The 19,077-nt window shown below is 43.7% G+C and overlaps 1 protein-coding gene and 1 pseudogene across 16 annotated transcripts in view; one reads left to right on the plus strand and one right to left on the minus strand.

Moving 5' to 3' along the window:
- PRUNE2 (prune homolog 2 with BCH domain) overlaps positions 1-10,821 on the minus strand; it is a 216,543-nt gene extending 205,722 nt beyond the window's left edge. For 14 of the 15 annotated variants that reach the window (XM_080667408.1, XM_080667412.1, XM_080667417.1 and 11 more), the window contains exon 1: positions 10,467-10,821. In XM_080667408.1, the coding sequence (XP_080523534.1) occupies positions 10,467-10,502 (36 nt within the window). In that variant the 5' untranslated portion in view covers positions 10,503-10,821. Of the gene's footprint in view, positions 1-9,356; positions 9,372-10,466 lie in introns of those variants that run through there. The other variant, XM_080667411.1, reaches the window with a different exon arrangement.
- On the plus strand, positions 3,502-4,183 carry LOC308249547 (small ribosomal subunit protein eS4-like; annotated as a pseudogene). Its single transcript has one exon. The product of its transcript is annotated as a small ribosomal subunit protein eS4-like (transcript).
- Positions 10,822-19,077: the final 8,256 nt, after the last annotated feature.

Consider the following 19,077-nt stretch of genomic DNA (forward strand, 5'->3'; position numbering starts at 1 on the left):
CCTCTCAGATTTACCCATGGCCGGCAGCAGCTGATCTGCCCACCTGCTATAACACTTCTGTCTTCCCAGAGCCAGGTGCCGTCTGGCCAGCACCGCTGACCACTTGCTAGAGAATGTGTGTTGGAAGAATGTAACGCTGTTTCTACATGCAGGATACACCTCTGCCTCAGCTCCTCCTTCTTTTCCATTTTGGAGAGCAAGAGGTAGGCATGCACATATATCTCTTTTGTACCCTTTAATTAATTGTTAAAGTTTCACAGCAAAACAACTGGACCTTTCTTTTAAAGAAAAAAAAAAAATCACTCATCCCAAAAGTCCTGTTTTTTCTCCTGAAGGAAGGAAATGGTTCTTATGAATGGGAACCCTTCCATAAAAAACTTTCAAATAAGTGAAAGCCCATCAGCCCTCTCAGGCTGCTCTTAGGGACCTTATTTTACAGGCCCCTGGTCACTCCTGCAGCTTTGCTGTGGAGTCCAGAACCAGGTTAGCTGTGAACTTAGAATGGGGGTGGGGAGTAGGGTTTCTCATGTCCTGTACCTGCCTCAGGCCTACCTATACCTCCCCGATCAGTCTTACAACTTCAGCCTCATCACTGTCCGTCCTGACTCCTGACTCACCTGTTATAAACCATGACATTTCACTTAGCTGGCTTCACTCAAGAAGGAGGTCTTCTATACAAGGGACTTTTCCAGACAACCACAGCTTACTCTCCATGTGACAATTTCTTTTCTATTTTAATTAGCTAAGTTGGGAATTTTTCTGAAATTGCTTGAGTACCCCACTTTTCTCCTTAAATGGGACACTGAGCTTAAATGATCTTTCTTCCGTGATGATTCAGGGTCATTACTGTGAACACCAGCGATGGACTTGACCTCACTGATATTATGGTTCCCAGAAGCTGTGCAGATATTTAGCACTATTTACCCCACACCAGATGAAATGGTACTAATTGAGGGCCTGGGTCTGCTTCCTAAAGGTTCTGTTTGATTTTGGTTTTGTGTGTGTAATTCCTCCATTGTAAGTTAGCAATTACAGCCTTTGGCAGCCTCTCCTTCCATCACCCCCAGCTGAGAAAACCAACCTTGTCAAAGCGCAAATTACTAAATGCCGATGACTTTGACAGCTAACATTGACCGGGTCTTTGCTAGATTCCTAGCATTTTCTAAATGACTTACAGGTATAACCTCATGAAGGGGCTCAGTCATTGGACATTTCCCTGTGAGAAAAGAACTAAATATAAACGTATGTTTCACTAGTTGCCTGAAGGACAGCTGCCTTTGCCTAATTCCCGGTTTTCAGGAGACTTTAGGTTGGCTGATGTTGCCAAATTAGTGAACTTCAGGCACATGAACTGTGCCTCTTGCAACTCATGCTAGCCTGGATTTGGAAGGATTTTCTTCTCTCTCTCACCACTTTTCAAACTTGCTTTCTCCCTGAATTATTTTATTCTTCTCTTTTCTCCTACTTCCCTTCCCTTCCACCTCCTCTCCGCTTTCCTTTCTCCCCCTTTTCTGTGCTCCTACATGCATCTTAAGTCTAACCAGCAGTTTTCTGGGACATTACTCAGCTGGAGGGCTGGTCCACACAGCTGAGAGGTGAGCCCCAATGCCAGCCCTTTTCCTTACTAGCTGTGTCACCTGCGGTGAGCTCACCCACCTTACAATCAACCATTCAAAGTAATCCTTCCAGTCTCCAGCAAGCGAGTGGCAACAACGAAGAAATCTGCAAAACCAAAAGTTGTGCTCACAACCTTGGTTGATTACTCAGTTATCTGAGGGTTTTTTATATAAAACAGTCAACACAGAGAAATGAACCTCTCTTGGGTAAAGTGAACTTAACTCTCAACCCTCCTATTAATGTGCCAAATTATTCACTTTTCATTTAAAAAGAATGAAATGTTCCAGGACATCTGATGGGAAGAGGTACTTACAGATGAGGGGAAGGATCCTGGAACTGGAATCAGGTGATTTGGGAACAAAGCCTCTGCTCTTTAGTGGATGTGGAACCTTGGGCCAACCTCACTGAGCCTGCAAAAGGAGAATAATGGCTACCTCACAAGACCATGGTGGGCACTGAGCTTTCAAATCCATGTGTCAATGTACAAAGATGTATCTCTTATAGGTGGTCCACAAATTTTAGTCGAAGCAAAGGGAGCTAAGAATTGCCCCTGTTTCTAAACAGGGCTTTCTGGCTCTCTTGTCATCAGAGGCTCCCATCATGCTTTGATTATTGTGGATGAAGAACACATTCTCATCTTGCTACACGCATCCTGCAACAGCCCTGGGTGGGGAGTGCTATTATTGTCCTCATGTCACAGATGAGGAAACCAAGGCTCGGAAAAGTGTGAAGTTGCCTGATGAGTACGTAAAAATGGCAACGTCAGGCTTTGAAATCAGACATCTGGCCCCCAGAGTCCACACCATGAGTCCACATGGCACTTAAGGGAAAGAAGTGAGGAGGACAACAGGATCTTTAAAGTTCCTCCAAATCCAAAAGTGCTCTCTGAGATTCTTCCTAAACCTTCCTATCAGGGCTGGCAACTTTTACTACAGGCTGCTTCAGGTTACCAGGTTGGGGGCTCAGGTATAGCAATGTGTGGTTCTTACTGCTCCCAGGGAAGTCACCAATTATAAAGAATGATAACACAGACATGATTTTGATTTAACTTTCAGCCACTTGATTTGATGTATCTGCATAATATATTAATTGCTAAAAAGCTAATTCTGAAATGTGAGTAGATACACCCTAAACTAAACAAGTCCTGTTGCCAAAATATATTCAAGACCATATGCATTCCATTCAGCCTTGCATAAAAGCTAGCCTTGTTATTTTCTTTTTCTTCTTCTTTTTTTAATCCTCACATGAGGGTATGTTTTTATTGATTTTTTAAAAAATATATTTTATTGATATTTTACAGAGAGGAAGGGAGAGGGGATAGAGAGTTAGAAACATCGATGAGAGAGAAACATCGATCAGCTGCCTCCTGCACACCCCCTACTGGGGATGTGCCCGCAGCCAAGGTACATGCCCTTGACCGGAATCGAACCTGGGACCCTTCAGTCTGCAGGCCGACGCTCTATCCACTGAGCCAAACCGGTTAGCATTGATTTTTTTAGAGAGAGATTTTGCCTCCTGTATGTGCCCGAACTGGGAATCGAACCTGCAACCTTTTGGTATATGGGACGACATTCCAACCAACTAAAACCAATTAAGCCACCCGGCCAGGGCTCGCCTTGTTATTTTGCAGTAACATTTAGTATGAAGTACCTACTCTGTGCAAAGTGATCTAAATGTTTCTCACCACCTTCCAATCAACCAACCTGCGTCCTGCATACTGTCACCAGCCCTTGTTCAGATTCAGACCTCTAAGAGTCTATACCTGTTCATCCACTTACTCATTTTTATCGAGTCCCGACCATGAGTCCCACTTTGTGCAAGACCTTTGCCTTATGGCTTCATTCAGTCTGAAAACACTTTGCTCTTTTTGTGCTTAGCACAGTCATGGCTCCTGGTCCCAAGAAGCATCTGAAGCATATAGCAACTCCAAAGCTCTGGATGCTGGATAAACTGATGGGTGTGTTTGTTCCTCATCCATCAACCGATCCCCACAAGCTGAGAGAATATTTGCCCTGCATCTTTTTCTAAGGAACAGACTTAACTCTGCCCTGACGGGCAGTGGAGTAAAGAAGATCTGCATGAAGCCATTCATTAAGATTGAAGTCTGAACTGATACAGCCTAGCCTGGCGGTTTTATGGACGGTCATCAGCATTGACAAGACCATAGAGCATTTCCCTCTGATCTATGGTACCAAGGGTGGCTTTGTTGTTTATTGTACGACGCCTGAGGAGGCCAAGTGCAAGTTGTGCAAAGTAAGAAAGATCTCTGTAGACACAAAATAAATCCCTCATCTGGTGACTCAGGATGCTGGCACTGTCCATTACCCAGATCCCTTCATCCAAGTGAAGGGCACCATTCAGATTGATTTGAAAACTGACAGGCAAGATTACCGATTTCAACAACTTTAATACTGTTAACATGTGTATGGTAATGGGAGGTGCTAACTTGGGAAGAATTGGTGTGATCAGCAACAGAAAGGGACATCCTGGTTCTTTTGATGTGGTTCAGATAAAAGGTGCCAACAGCGACAGCTTTGCCCCTCAGCTCAGACAACAGTTTTGTTAATGGAAAGGCAATAAACCAAGTATTTCTCTTTTCTGAGGAAAAGATATGACCTCATTGCTGAAGAAAGAGACTGTCAAACAGAGCAGGAAGTGAAATGATCTCTAGGTAACAGGATTGGAAGGTCTTTGTACTTAATTAATGATAATATGGCATGATTCATTGCCTCCGCCGTAAAACGCACACACACACCCCCCTACTTAGTGAGCTTCAGGCACTGTACCAGGCCCTGGAGATACCATGTCGTGGTCCATACTCTCATCAATCAAATAAACATGCCCAATAAAGATATAATGACAAGCTGAGATAAGTGAGCTAAAGCATTACAAAACAAACAAGCAAACAATAAAACACCTGACTTATACACATGAAATGGGGGAGTAGGGGAGGGAGGGATCAATCATTCAGCAAAGTCATCACTTCTTCTTCATCACTACCTCTGAAGAAGAGGTAGGTTAAGCCAGGGGGTATGGTGGGGAGCAGGAGAAGAAGCCAGCAGAAACTGGACAGCAGACTGGGCCAGAGCCCAGGGTCAAATTAAGAGTGTTGTCTGTTAGTTCTCCTAAGAGCAATGGGAAGTGACTGAGGTTTTAAGGGAGGGGTGGGAGGGGTGTGAAAGATGCTTTCACGGTGATATACCTCATAGCAGTGGGAAAGAGGTTTGCAGGAGACCAACCGGTTAGCTGGCCATTGCTTGGCAGGATAGAGGAGAAGGAAATTCCAAGTTGGAGAAACTGGATGAATAATAATATAATTCGCTGAGATAAGGAATTGAAGAAAAGGACCAACTTGGGGGCAAATACGGAGGAGCAACCATCGTTCCAGGTTCTGTGCTATGGGCTGTAGGTATTTTGGCTTTACAACAAGCCCCGCAAAGTAGGCATCATTATCCCATTTTTCGTATTAAAAACTCAAGGCTTTTTTTATGAGCTTCGTTTTTCTAACCGAACCTTCATGGGTCTGATTTTCCTGGGAAATCTAGGGCTCAGTTAACCTCCCAAGAGTTCATAAGATGAGAGATTAACTTTCCCTGGAAACAAACGCCACAGGGCTCAGACAGAAGCGGATCTGGGACTTGGCCGGAGATTTTGAGTAGGCTGCTGAGGGACCCATGGCAAGGCAGCCTTGTATGATTGTGTAGGTTGTGTCTGCACAGACTTAGAGCGTGCCCATCATTTGAAGTCCATGTGAATATTTCGGCCCTGCCCCTCCCAGGTTCTTTTCAAAGACTCCAAACTCCACGACTCTCCCATAAGCCCCAGGGTTCGAAAAGAATCAATAAAGTGCAAGGCAACACCATGCACTTTACCTCTCCAGTCCCCCGATGTTCTTTCCTCTTTTGAAACCTCCATCCAGACTCAGGTATTTCTCCCTCACCATTTATTATTATTATTATTATTATTATTATTATTATTATTATTATTATTTGGCTCAGCTAACACTCCAAGGAGGACTGGATGTAAGGAAAGAGTGAAGCCTTCATCACCACAGCACCATTGCTTACAAGAGCTCCCCAGAGAGGTACACCAAACCCCAAATGATGTTACTATCTGCCCAAATAAAGACTTCATAGAAACAAACAGGTTTCTAGGACCAACGCTGTTACTTTTTACCTAGTCAACATAAAATATCCCCCCAAATCACTGATTAAAAGGTGTCCTCACTCACCTGATCACATCCTTCAAGACCCTAGGTGCTGTCTGAATGGGAGTGACCAATTCTTCACCTTCGAGGCAGACCAATCCACTCTGAGATTCACAAGGGAAAAGCCTGGGTCTCCTCTGCAGGCCCTGAAGCTGGGACACTCACAGCTCATGGTCTGAAAGCTCCTGCAGTGAGAAATGGAGCTGACTCCTGGACTAAAGCAGCCAGAGGCTCTTTTCTCATCAAGCCCTGAGGGGTGGCTCCACATTCACAGAAGAGCGTGGGTTCCTGAGTTTCCTGCTCAGGATGCTCTGGCAAGAGGCACAGTCTCAAATGCACCAGCTCTCACTCATGATGGGGCAGGAGCTGATGCCGTGGATGGTGATCAGAATGAGCTCAGCTCGCCAAAGGAAACTGCTCTGCCAGCATCTCACGGTTGCCAATCCTTGCCACAGCGGCTCTTTGAAAGGTATGGCACTTTCCCTTTAAAGACGTTTTTTATTGACACGCACCACCTTCTTCCCATAAAGGAAATCAGGAAGAAAATGTTCCTCCAATTTCTAGTCAAGATGATTAGTCTGTGGGCATGCTGCAGTGTTTTTCTTTCTTTTTTTAAACCCCAGCCCCTCTATAAACCCTAATGTGGTTGTTCATGTAAAGTTTTGAGTGTGTTTTCTTGTCTCTAGACCACATACCACAGAGTATAAGCTGGCAGGTAGGTCACCCAGAACTTTTCTTCTGAAGAAGTCCACCTATTGACCAACACCCACTGCAGATATGAGCCCTCCACCTGCAGTTGTCACTTGCTGAAGTGGCAGATGCATTCCCCAGACGGTAGTGGTAGCCCTGTCCCCACCCTGTCTTTGAAAACAGCATTCCTAAGGCATTAATATGCCCTGTATCCTTCCGACAGCAGCTGACACTCTGGCCATACACACCCAAGGCTGGCTTGACCTACAACTTAGGTCAGTGTGCTGCAGAGGCCCTCCTCCCACCTTGCCAGAGCCTTGAGCAGCTGCTTGAATTGCATCAGCTGGTGGGGACTGGGCAGTGGGAGAGGCTCAGCAGCCAAACTACTCAGTGTGGGGACCATGGCTTTCTGCCAGCCAGAGCCCCATCTACCTCCTCCCACCCCCACCCCTCCCAGCGTTCATGGGGACTTGGACCATTTACTGCCATCATGAGGCCTGAATATTTTGTCTTGGCCTGAATATTTTTCTGAGCTGGCCACCATGAAACTGGAAGACATTTCCCAAATTAGAGCCTAGGGCAGGAAGTTCTCATTCTTTCCTGTCTTCAATTTCTCTTGCCATAGAAATAGTGTAACTAGAGAATGACTAAGACACCACCATAGACTTGTGTACCTAAAATGAAAAGCATGGCTGAAACTTAAGAGCTGACCTGGAACTACAGGATTTGATCTCTTTCCCTATTCCAGCTCAGAATAGGCAAGTGGAAGAAAAGCCAGGTGGGCAGTGGCAGGAGAAAAAGAAAACATGTTTTCACTTTCATTTCTAGTGCTAGCAGGAAGTGTCCAGATCAGAAACATCTGGGTTCTCACCTGGGGTAGTGAACCAAAGTAACTAACGTCAGCCTTTGATTATCAGCTCTACTGCCTTGGGGTCTAGCTCTCATGCTGCTTACTCTACTGTCTTGATTGTTTTAACGGTAATTGTGTCAATTCCTTCTTTGTCAAGAAGGTGGCATTTCTGGAGACTGTGCACGGCAGGAACCAGTCTCTTGCTGCCTTCCACCTTCAGCCCAGGTTTTTCTTTTTTATGAAATAGCTCCTGGCACCCACACCTGTCCTAACAAGGCAGAAGGCAGGCCCCCCAGAGAAGCATTTGAGTTCCAGGAGAGGGGGATGCCTCTGATGCCACACTTGGGGTTTACTTTTGCCATTTCTGATCAGTTTCATCTATTCGCAGGTGGTATTGGAAGGGGAGATTTAGGGAAAAGGGGGACAGAAATGTGTCAGCGAATCTGCCTCAGTTTAAGGACTTGCAAAACCAGACTGAAATGATAAATAGAATTGAGAGGGTGCTCTCTCGATTTCAACAGAAATCATCTCCAAACTACCTGATAAAAATTCAAAAGCATCCCTCTGCTTCGGAGATGTCTGCTCAACCCAAAGACCTGGCCTAGAATGGGAAACCTCTCCTCTCCTCACAATGACAGATAAATGATAAATGTTCCTAGTTGGGAATTAAAGGCACACAATTTCTCCAAAGTCTGATGATGGGAGATTTTATCTATGGCTAATAGCAATTCCATTTCGGAATTTTAAATTCCTGTGGTCTATTGAAATTAGCTAGCTCCAATGATGATGAGTTTACATTATGAGTTTAGAAGGGACATTGACTATTTCAAAGCATTCAAAGATATATATCATATACTTATAGAATACAAAGAAGTGAAGTAGGTAGAAAAAATCTGCCAATTAGCGTTTGTCTAGGTATCATATAATAAATCTGTATTAGCTTCTGATGGAAAACAGCTTAAATATAACATCTAAATTCTATTTAATTCTCGTCTAATAAAGCTTAAGTGAAATCCAACATAATTTCTTCTCCTTAAAATGCTTCCCAAAAATATCCCAATTTTTTAAAAAAGACTACTATTTTATTATGAATAAACTCACAAATAAATGCCATAATTATTTATTCAATTTTCCCCTCTTAAAGGCTATCCATCCTCTAAAACAAACGTTATTTACTACAATCGCTGAATGTTGCATATTAAATAAAAAAAAATTTTTTTACCTAGAAAATATAGTTTGTCAGAGAAAATGTGACCCAGTCACCTTTGCTGTGGACGAATATGAAAGGCTAACTGTGATCTCTACCAGGAAATCTATTCCAAGAAAAACACACAATTAGCAGTAATTGTTCCTCTGGCTAAAGCAGTAGACTGGGATCAGTATTTCAAACAACCACTTCTTTTTCCTGTCTTTTTTTTTTTTTTTTTTTTTTTTTTTTAATGATGTAGAGCAATTGCTCGTCTAATGAAGGGACTCGGTAAATAAACTTAAACATGACTCTAAACTGATTACTCTGAAATAGGCACTTTTTATTCCAGTAATTGCTCTTCAGAAATGAGACAAACCTCTTGCTCACATGAGACCCCACAACCTAAATGTTTATTGTTAAAATAAACATAAGGCGAGCAGAGTACAGGTGCGGTCTAAAACTGCAGTTATTGTTGATCAACCATTTATTTTCATCCACACAAAAACACAAATAAGCTGCCAAAATTGACTTTCCTTTTTGACCATCTCTCACTCATTATCAGGTAAAGGACTCAGGGCCCATGTATAATATTAGAAATTTAAGCGAGTTTCTGCAATCAGTATTTTCCTTCTAATGCTCATGTGAAACTCATAAGGGAGTCAGCCACAAACACAGAAATGATCACATATTTTCTCAATTCTGAAATTCCGGCAAACATTCCATTCTCCATGAGGCTTAAGGTGGAAAACAAAATACTTATATTAGCATTAATCAACTTTAATGGTCTTTTTAAAGATACTTACAGTTAAGCCATTGTAAAAACCACACTTTCCTCCACACTCCCTTTGTTGTTGGAGGGTGAGTTATAGGAATAAGCCTGCAAATATCCTGCCTTGTGATTAAGACGTCACCTTAATGCAGACTTTATATTTTGGCTTCTATGAAGGTTTAAAGGTGAAAGGCATCATAAATTATGCATTTCCTCCAATGCCAGGCCCATAAAAAGTGCTTTCACTGTTCATTAAAGATATTGCTTCTAAATGGGCAGAGGCTTTTTTTTACGTGCCGAAAGAGAAAAATTTCCATTATGTTTATTGATGCTATGATGGAGAACCAAAACAATTCGGAATTAGGAAACAGCGAGAATGTAACAACTGTCAACATACAGTGAAATTTTTGTTCACTCTTTGTACAGTAAAACAGTGAACCAGCCGACCAACATGCTGGTCTCCTCCCAGGAGAGCAAGTCTGGCAAAATGCACATGGCCAGCAACAGTTGGGGCTGTCCCCTTCTCTCTCTGTCCCAAATTACAGATCTGAATAGGGACCCAAGAGACACAGGATTCATATTAGAATATCCCCAACTCCTGCACTGGAGCAAGCTCTGTGTGAGGTATGTTTGCATAAACCGCGTATTGGCACATGTCCTTCCTAGTTGACACCCTGACTTCCTCACTTATACTTTGCCACCACCTCCAGCTAAAGCCGGTTCTAAGAGATCCTTACTTCTCTTTTACACTGACACCTATTGCATCTGCAGAGGCTGGGCTCTTTTTCCCAAGGGGCACCACACCCATTCATCCTCCAGCCTTCAGGAGCAAAATGCAAATTTGGCTGGATCTGCCTCTCTCCAACCTCAGGCTGAAGGAACCAAACTGGACACACAACTTGAGCTAGGTTATGACCACCCCCTGGTCGGCGTTCTGTCTGGCATAGGGAAGGATTCTGCAGGCAGACTGCTTGCTGAAAGCACCAGAGTTCCAGAGATCCTTGCCAGGATACAGCCTGCATACCCTGACAACTAAGTGGCAAAGTTGTTTCTTCCTCTTCTACTGCAATGCCCTTTCCTCTCCATTAGAACACACACACGCACACACACACACGCACACACACGCCTTGCTTCCTCAACTTACCAGTTTAGACTTGGCGCGTTGCAAAAATTCTTCCATATCGTTGTGAGGTTTGGACCCGGGGTACCCGGAGGGGTGCGGAGGAGGATCTCAGTCGGAGGAGAGGCGCGGGATCTCCGTGTAGTGGCCTCCTGTGGCGCAGCGACCTTCTGCTCCCTCCTGCCGCTCGGAGGCGGCTGTGGCTGTGCCCGGGGCGGTCGCGTCTCAAGGTTCCCAGCCCCACCCCTGAGCTACGCCGCCCCCTCGGGACACCGGACCCTTTCCTATTAAGGAAGTGGGTGTGCCGCCGGAAGCCCCAGGGCGCGCCCGGCTCGCTGGCCCGCACGCTCCTGCGGGGCGGGAGCTCGAGACCGGGACCTGGGGGCGGGTGTGTTGGGGGATGGCGAGGGCGCCTGGGCCAATCGCTGGGCCCTGCTGCGGCCTCCTGACGTGGCGCGCCTAAGGATGCTGCAACCATGGACAGCGCCCAGAAGTGCGAGCCAAGTGCAAGGGGCTGCTGCAGAGGGCGGCTCTGCCGCAGGCACTGCCACTGACAGCCAGGGGAAGGTGGGAAGAGGGAGAGAGGGGAAAGCGGGCCCCTGACCCTCCTCGGCCAGCGCCTCCCTGGCTGGCTGGCAGGTTACAGAGAGCTTCAGCGGTCACTTAATGAGCTGGCTCTGCTGGCCTGGCCAGGGGACGCGCTCAGCTAGATGGGGATAGAAGGAGGGGGGGAGGGGAAGGGGGAGGGCGGGGTGTGAGGCGGCTGTTAATACTGAGCTAAAAGCTGTACGACCTTGATGGAAAATAATCAGAAGAGCAGCCTGGAAGGTTGTACTAGGATGCATCTACCCTCCTTGGCCTCAAAACATACCCACCCAGCAATGGGCATCTGCAGTTCACTCCAACTGGGGCCCCTTACGTTGGCCCTGGGGCTGATGCAGAGATACATCCTTCTGCAGTCCGCATCCTCTCTCTGACATGCACACTCAGGGGAAGCTGGGACAATAGAACTTTCCTACTGCATGGGGATCTGTGTTTCTACAAGATCCTCAGATAATTTCTATGTGCATTAAAGTTTGAGAAGTACTGCAGTGTGCACTTAAACAAGTAGCTATGGACCTTATTTTAAGCCATGGAGTTTTGTCCTGTGTACTCTCTAAGCTGATCAGAACCCCAGATATACCACCTCAGGCTTTCTCTTACATCTGGGCCTTTGTACATCTGCCTGCAATACCCTTTTTGCCATCTTCCAATCCACACTGCCTGGCTAACACATGCTTCAGTTGTCAGCTTAGTGCACATTAAAATTGTATTGTAATCACCCAGGACTTAAAAATATACTGGTTCCCAGGCTTTATCCCAGCCCAAATGAATCAGTATCTCTGAGGGTGGGGCTACAGCATCAGTCAGGTATAAAAGTGCTCTAAGTGATTCTAATGTGCAGCCCAGGTTAGAGCCTCAAATGTAAGCTTATATCTGAACCACTTAGCTATTAAAACACAGATTTCTGTGCCTTATCCCCAGAATTTCAGGATTAATAGGTTTGGCTTAATAGACCTGAGAATTTTCATTTTTAACAGTCTTCCAGTGTTTGCTGATGTTTCTAATCCAGGTACCACACACTGAGGGTGACTGGCTTAAAAGTTGTCTTCTTCCAGGAAGCCTCTCCTGATATACTCCTCCTTGTCCACCCCCAGACTGAGTCAGTTGCCCCTTCCATGTTCTGTCATACAACCTATATTTTCTACTCCACTATGAATTGTCTGATATTTGCCTGTGTTCTCCCCCAGACTGTTAGATCCATGAGAACAAAGACCTTGCCTGTCTCATTCATGGACGTATTCCTAATACAGTTCATGTCATACACAGATCCTCAGTAAATATACTTTAATGAACAAATTTATATACGGAAGACTTTTTTGCTCTCTCATATTATCTCTGTGTGTGTGTGTGTGTGTGTGTGTGAGAGAGAGAGAGAGAGAGAGAGAGAGAGAGAGAGAGAGAGAGAGATTATCCAGTTATTTTCTTATTCAGGGGGATCCAATGAAAAGAAATCAGCAGAGTGTGGAGACCTGATTAAAGGAGAGTGATAGGAGCATTAAGCTCCAGTTTACATTCAGGTGATGAGCTGTGTGGAAGCTATAGATCCTATCTGCTCTCTTTGCTGACTTAAGTAGTTTAAAACCATCCAGGTATAACAAGTGTTTCATCAGCCTTTAAATCTGCGAAGTGATCACAATTCAAGTAACACTACTGATAAAAATTCCCGATAATCATTTCCCTCTGACTCCATTGGGGAATTTATTGGCAATCACACAATACTGTTTTATTCCTCTGACTTTTGATTTTAAACATTCTTGTTAAGTGTTATACAGCGCTGAAATTTCCTACGTTTTTTTATTTAACTAATTTATTTATGTATTTATTTATTTTTCTGATGGACTCAAATTCCAACGTCTATTACCCAGAGTTTTTCCCCACCAACAATGTCCCTGCAAAAGTTTCTTGAGATTTACCTCCTCCAGGAAGCCCTCCTGAACTGACCACCTATACTAGTTTCCTGAGGCTGCTGTAACAAGTTACCACAAACTCAGTGGCTTAAAGCCATGTGAATTTATTATCTTCCAGTTCTGTAGGTCAGAAGTCTGCCACTAGGAGAAACCAAGTTGTCAACAGGGCTGCAGTCCTTTCTGAAGACTCTAGGGGAGAATCCATTTATTTATTTATTTAGCCTTTTCCAGCTCTTAAAAGTATCTCACATTCCTTGATTCATGGTGCTTTCTCCCATCTTCAAAACCAACGTTTCATCGCTTTGATTATTTTCCCATAGCCACACCTCCCTCTGACTCTCTTCTACCTCCCTCTTCCACTTTCTAAAGCCCCTGTGATTACATGGTCCTACTTGGGTAACCCAGGATCATCTCCCCCAGTTTAAAGTCAGTTGATTAGCAGCCCATATTACCCTTTGCTTTGTAACCTAACATCTTCCCAGGTTCTGAGGATTATGATGTGGACTCTTTGGGAAGCTATTATTCAACATACCATACAACCCACACCCCAAGTTATTTAGTGGCTGTCAGCTTGTGATCCTCAATTTCTTATCATTCCATAGCATCCGGTACTCTAGCGCCTTTAACTGTAGATTAGAAGTCATCAACCTGGCTTGCAGAATGGAATCACCTGGGAGGCTTTTAAAAATATTGATGTTATAGATGAAAAAGGGTCCACATACTAAACCTGACAAGCTCAGGGGAGGCTTGCATGGTGGATATTACAAACCCAGAGACTGAAAGTAACTACATAGGATGGTCTGAATATAAAAATTCCTAAAAATGAAGTCATTGTGGGTAGTCATGTCCTAGGCTTGTAGCTTCCTTGAAAAAGGCCAATTGTTGCCTGTCCATTGTCTTTTTGCATCTAAAAGAATTAACATACCTTTGAAATGACAGTGATCTCCTGTTCTAGATCCCTCAGGGCACACCCACTGCACCAGAGCCTAGAGACCGAAGAACCCCTCATTGCTATCTTGTTCCCCGCATACCACCTCTATGAGCTATAAATGGTAATTATTAATTATCCTGTATCCAATGTAAAAGAAATATGTATCCTCAGGAAGTCTCCATGAGGATGTAGCAAGAAGTGGCCACCTGCAAGGAAGGAACAAGATATTTTGGAGAGCAGCCTGAACAGACTAATGCAATGGTAGTGCTGGGAAAAGAAAGACTTTAGGGATCAATTTTTTTCCATCTCCTTCTTTTACTGAGTGGTACAGAGAACTGGAGTACTTCAACATCCTGCTTGGGCTAACAGAGTTGCTTAGCAGAGCCAGGACTGGAACTCAGCTCTCCATCATTCACTCATTTATGAATCACTAGAGGGCCAGTGCATGATATCGTGCAAAAGTTGGGGGGGGGGTCCCCTCAGCCTGGCCTGCACCCTCTCACAATCCGGTACCCCTTGGGAGATGTCTGACTGCCGGTTTAGGTCCGATCCCACCGGCAGTCAGACATCCCTCTCACAATCCGGAACTGCCGGCTCCTAACCACTCACCTGCCTGCCTGCCTGATCGCCCCTAACCACTCTGCCTGCCTGCCTGATGTCCCCTAACTGCCTCTGCCTCAGCCCTTGCCGCCGCGGCTTCGTCCAGAAGGATGTCCAGAACGATGTCCGGAAGGTCATTTGGCTGTCCGGTCTAATTAGCATATTACGCTTTTATTATTATAGATTGACTATGTTCAGGTAGGCATTCTGCCTAACCTGAGATGTATAAGGCAAGATCCCTGCCCTTAAGTTGTTCATGGTCTAGTCACGAGAATACAAAGAGACAAATGTGGTCATTGAAAACAACATCTGGTATTGAACTAGTTGAGATGCAATATGGTGTTATGACTATAACCTGGATTCTCATCCTTGCTGTGGTAGATTAAACATGGCTACAAATTCTTTGACAGTCCTCCCAATGAGAGGTCAGGTCTATGTTGACTTTCCTTGAATCCAGAAGAGCTCTGTGATTTCCTGAGCAATAAAAGTCAGCAGAACTGAGACCATAACAGTTTTAGGAGATTGGCAGCCTTCACTTCTTGTCTTTTGGAATACACACCCTTGGGACCTACCCATCATGCTGTGAGAAAACCCAAGCAGTCACATGCAGAGGCCCATGTGGAAAAGAACTAATAACTCTGGCTAACAGTCCAGTTGCCGGCCATATGAAGGAACCATCATGAAAATAGATTCTCTAGCCCCAGTCAAGCCACCATAGCTGATGTCATGTGGAAAAGTTAGGCTGTTTCTGCTGTACCCTGTCTAAATTCCCGTCCCACAAAATAGTGCGAGATATAATAAAGTGATTGTTATTATAAGCCAATAGTTTTCTGGGTAATTTGTTACACAGCAATATGTAACCAGAACATCTGCCCAATGACAGGTGAAGTAACTATGGACAAATTATCCTCTCTACGTTTCATTCTCTTCATCTATAAAATAGGAATGATCTTCTCTCTTAGGATTGCTATGGAAATTAATGCAATAACACATGCAAAGTGTCCAATTCCCAGTCCATAGCTGCCGTTGTTGTCATTAGAAAGAGTCTAGAAGTGGACATAAGGGTCTCTATGAAGAGAACCCAACAGGAGGGGAATATCTGGCTCAGCTGTAGATGGATTAGCAGTCACCTTGTAAAGGTTACACTCCTTTGGAAATCTGGGGCTCATACAGTGAGACGCCTGTTTCAGAGAAAAGCACGGTAGCTGGTCCAATTGTGATGTTTCTCTTCAATAAAGTATCTGCCTGCACTTCTCACTTACAGCAAGGTTTGTGTGTTTCCAAATTACCACTTCCCCCCACCTCCCCTCCCCTACACACACACACACACACACACACACACACACACACACACACACACAGCATCTCATGAGAACCCTGCAGCTCTGATCCACCTCAGGGGGCTCTTACTGCAGTCAGCACCGAGACAGAGGCACCTGAAGGTTTCCTTACCATAGAGTCAGTACCCCTGGAGCTCACATCAGCATGATATCAAGGAACGTGGATGTGAGACCTGCCTGTGTGCTGTTGGGCAAGTTCAATGACCTCTCTGATCATCAATCTCCTCATCTGTGAAATGGGGAAAATAATACCTGTCCTTGTTACTTTACAAGATTGTCATAAAATATCAAATGCTGCCCTAACCCGTTTGGCTCAGTGGATAGAGTGTCGGCCTGTGAACTGAAGGGTCCCAGGTTCGATGCCGGTCAAGGGCATGAACCTTGGTTGCAGGCACATCCCCAGTAGGGGGTGTGCAGGAGGCAGCTGATCGATGTTTCTCTCTCATCGATGTTTCTGACTCTCTATCCCTCTCCCTTCCTCTCCGTAAAAAATCAATAAAATATATTAAAAAACATATATCAAATGCTAACATCCCTTGGAAACATATATTGGAAAATGTTAACAACAGAAGGAAGAATAATGAGAAAAGTTTTTTGTTTGATTAAAACAAATACCTGACATTTAAAAATGGAATGTGAAAAAAAAATTGAAATGTGATGTGGCTTGAATGGCAGCTGCTGCCTCACCAGTCAGGCACATTTCCATCGAGCTTCCTTACTTGCCAACATCACTTCCAATGGGGGTTGTCTCCTTGGTGTTATGTTTACTGCTTTTAAATTATTTCATGTGACAAAAGATGTCCAGACTGTGCCTCCTACTTCGACTAGACTTAAAAGCATTTCAAGTTTGTTTCAAGGATGAGAGACTGAAGAAGGACTGATGTGCATTATCTGGTTAGCTAATATATTTAACTAGTGCCTCTCATTTAGAGTTTAATGTCTGCTTTTCACCCTGTGGATGACCAAATATTGTCAATTATGAAAATAATATCAAAAGGAACTCATTCTTTATCCATGTGTTTTGGCAGGGATATCCAATTTTTTACAGCAGGCTTTGCAAGACTTTTAAAAAGCAGCCCATAAAGCTACAATCCTCTGAGTTTCTGTTAAGAAAGAAGAGGGTTTTCTGGAATTGCCAGGGGCTGTATTTCTGAGTGGCAGGATCAGGATCTCTTGGGAGAATGTCCTGAGAGTCAAATGTCCAGGCTCTGACTTGGGTACGCACCACTTGCGTCATTTCTGGGAACTGCAGACATCTTGCAGACAATGAATTAAATTTGAAGGAACAGCAGCGGAGAGGGAAAGTGCTCTGGCCCTATGAGTCATCAGGATAATGAGGCAGTGGCCATGCTTTCAGCTCTGCGGCCTGCTGAAAGATGGGGATGATGGTCTTAATGTCTCCACTTCCTCTCAGGGCAGGTGGTTCAAGCTTTTCACCCTCTCTTCCTGCAGAAAAGTATCTCAAGTCCCTTCAAAACAATCCTGCACAGTACAGAAGTGCAGTATAACTTTTAACTTGGGTCCCATTATGCATTTTCATTGAGCAAGTATTTCACAAGTAGAATGCAATGTTAATAATTTCCCAGTCCTGAGAGCCTACCTGTGTGATCTCTTGTCCTTGCAACAATCCTACAAGATCCAGGACAATTGAGATAAATGATCCCATTTTAGAGATAGTAAAACTGAGGCTCCAAATTCTGTATTGCCATGCCCAAAGATTGAAATCCAGGCACTGGATTAGTAAATCCAAACCCTTTTCATTACAAAAGTCATTGCTTATTGAGCAGTTAAGTTTATGTCAAATGTTGTTTTAATCATTTATTAATAACTCTTAATCCTCATAATAAAGGAATAAAGTAGGTACTATTATTATCCTCATTTTATTTTTTAATATATTTTTATTGATTTCAGAGATGAAGGGAGAGGGAGAGAGAGATAGAAACATCAATGATGAGAGAGAATCTCTGATCGGCTGTCTCCCGCACTCCCCACACTGGGGACTGAACATGTGCCCTGATTGGGATTGAACCGTGACCTCCTGGTTCACAGGTTGATGCCCAACCACTGAGCCATGCTGGTCAGGCTTGTTATCCTCATTTTAAAGATGTGAAAATTGAGGTGCAAAGATGAAATTTGCCTAAAATTACCCAAGTAATACATGACCAAGTTAGGATTCCAACTCAGGTGACAAATCCCAGAGTCCAGGTGCTGAGCTATTGCACATCACTGCCTGTCCATGGATGCACACCAAAAAAAGAACCTGGTGACTAAGAGTACTAGTCTCTCAATTACATTACACTTCCATCACACTTAAAAGGGGCCTGGCCACACCCTCACCGACCCAACACTGGTTGGCCAAATAAATATCACACTTGCTATTCACAGATGCATCAGAAAATTGACCAGAAAGAAAGAGGTGAATGTACCCAAAGCTTGGGTATCATAAGTACATACATTAAGGCTAAGCTTTCAGAGTTTTTTCTTTCTCACCATGTGCTCCCTTAACCAGCCCCTATCCTCAAACTCACTCTCTACCCTAAATAAGTGGAAAATACCACATACTAATGGCCAAAGGCTTGAGTTTTAGTCCTTTGGATGTGTTTTCTAGAAACAGACTTTGTTTTCTAGAAAAAATGAAAGACTTATGAGGTTATTTCCAACTTTAAACTTCTATGGCTAAAAAACTAAATAATGCAATCATCCTATATCCATAAGGAACATGAAAAATATGAGAAAAATTGTCTTATTTTCAATAAAAAGTCTTTAAATATTTTTGTAGTATAAAAATATGTTTGCAGACAACTCAGATGAAATATGTTAAGACAGCATAAAAATCTTAATTTGAAAAAAAAAGTGTTTTAAGGAACAGCAATTTATTGCTCAGTAATTAAGAGATGTAAACCAACAAGCTTGGAAAAAGAAAAATTAATTAGCAGGATTTGTTAAAGGTACCTGATTTCTTCTGTTTTAAATGCTGATGTCCTCAGAGGAATTATCTATTTATGACAGGAAGCCTGGGGGGAAATGGCTCAAATTTCAGGTTTAAAAGGATGCTGCTAAATTGTTGTTTAACAAAGACCATTGATCTCTCTTCTTACAGGGTGGTGATATTTCACTCAGAAAGAAAGAAATTCAGTGTTCAATGTGTTTCCAGTAATACTGAATAGAAAGGAGTATAATTGAATTGATGTTTTTAAAATCCAACCAAATGTCAATTTATATGAGGGCAAAAATTATTTGCTCTGCATGTCCCT

This window comes from Plecotus auritus (assembly GCF_963455305.1).
Source record: "Plecotus auritus genome assembly, chromosome: 5".
In the NCBI taxonomy this organism is placed as follows: Eukaryota; Metazoa; Chordata; class Mammalia; order Chiroptera; family Vespertilionidae; genus Plecotus; species Plecotus auritus.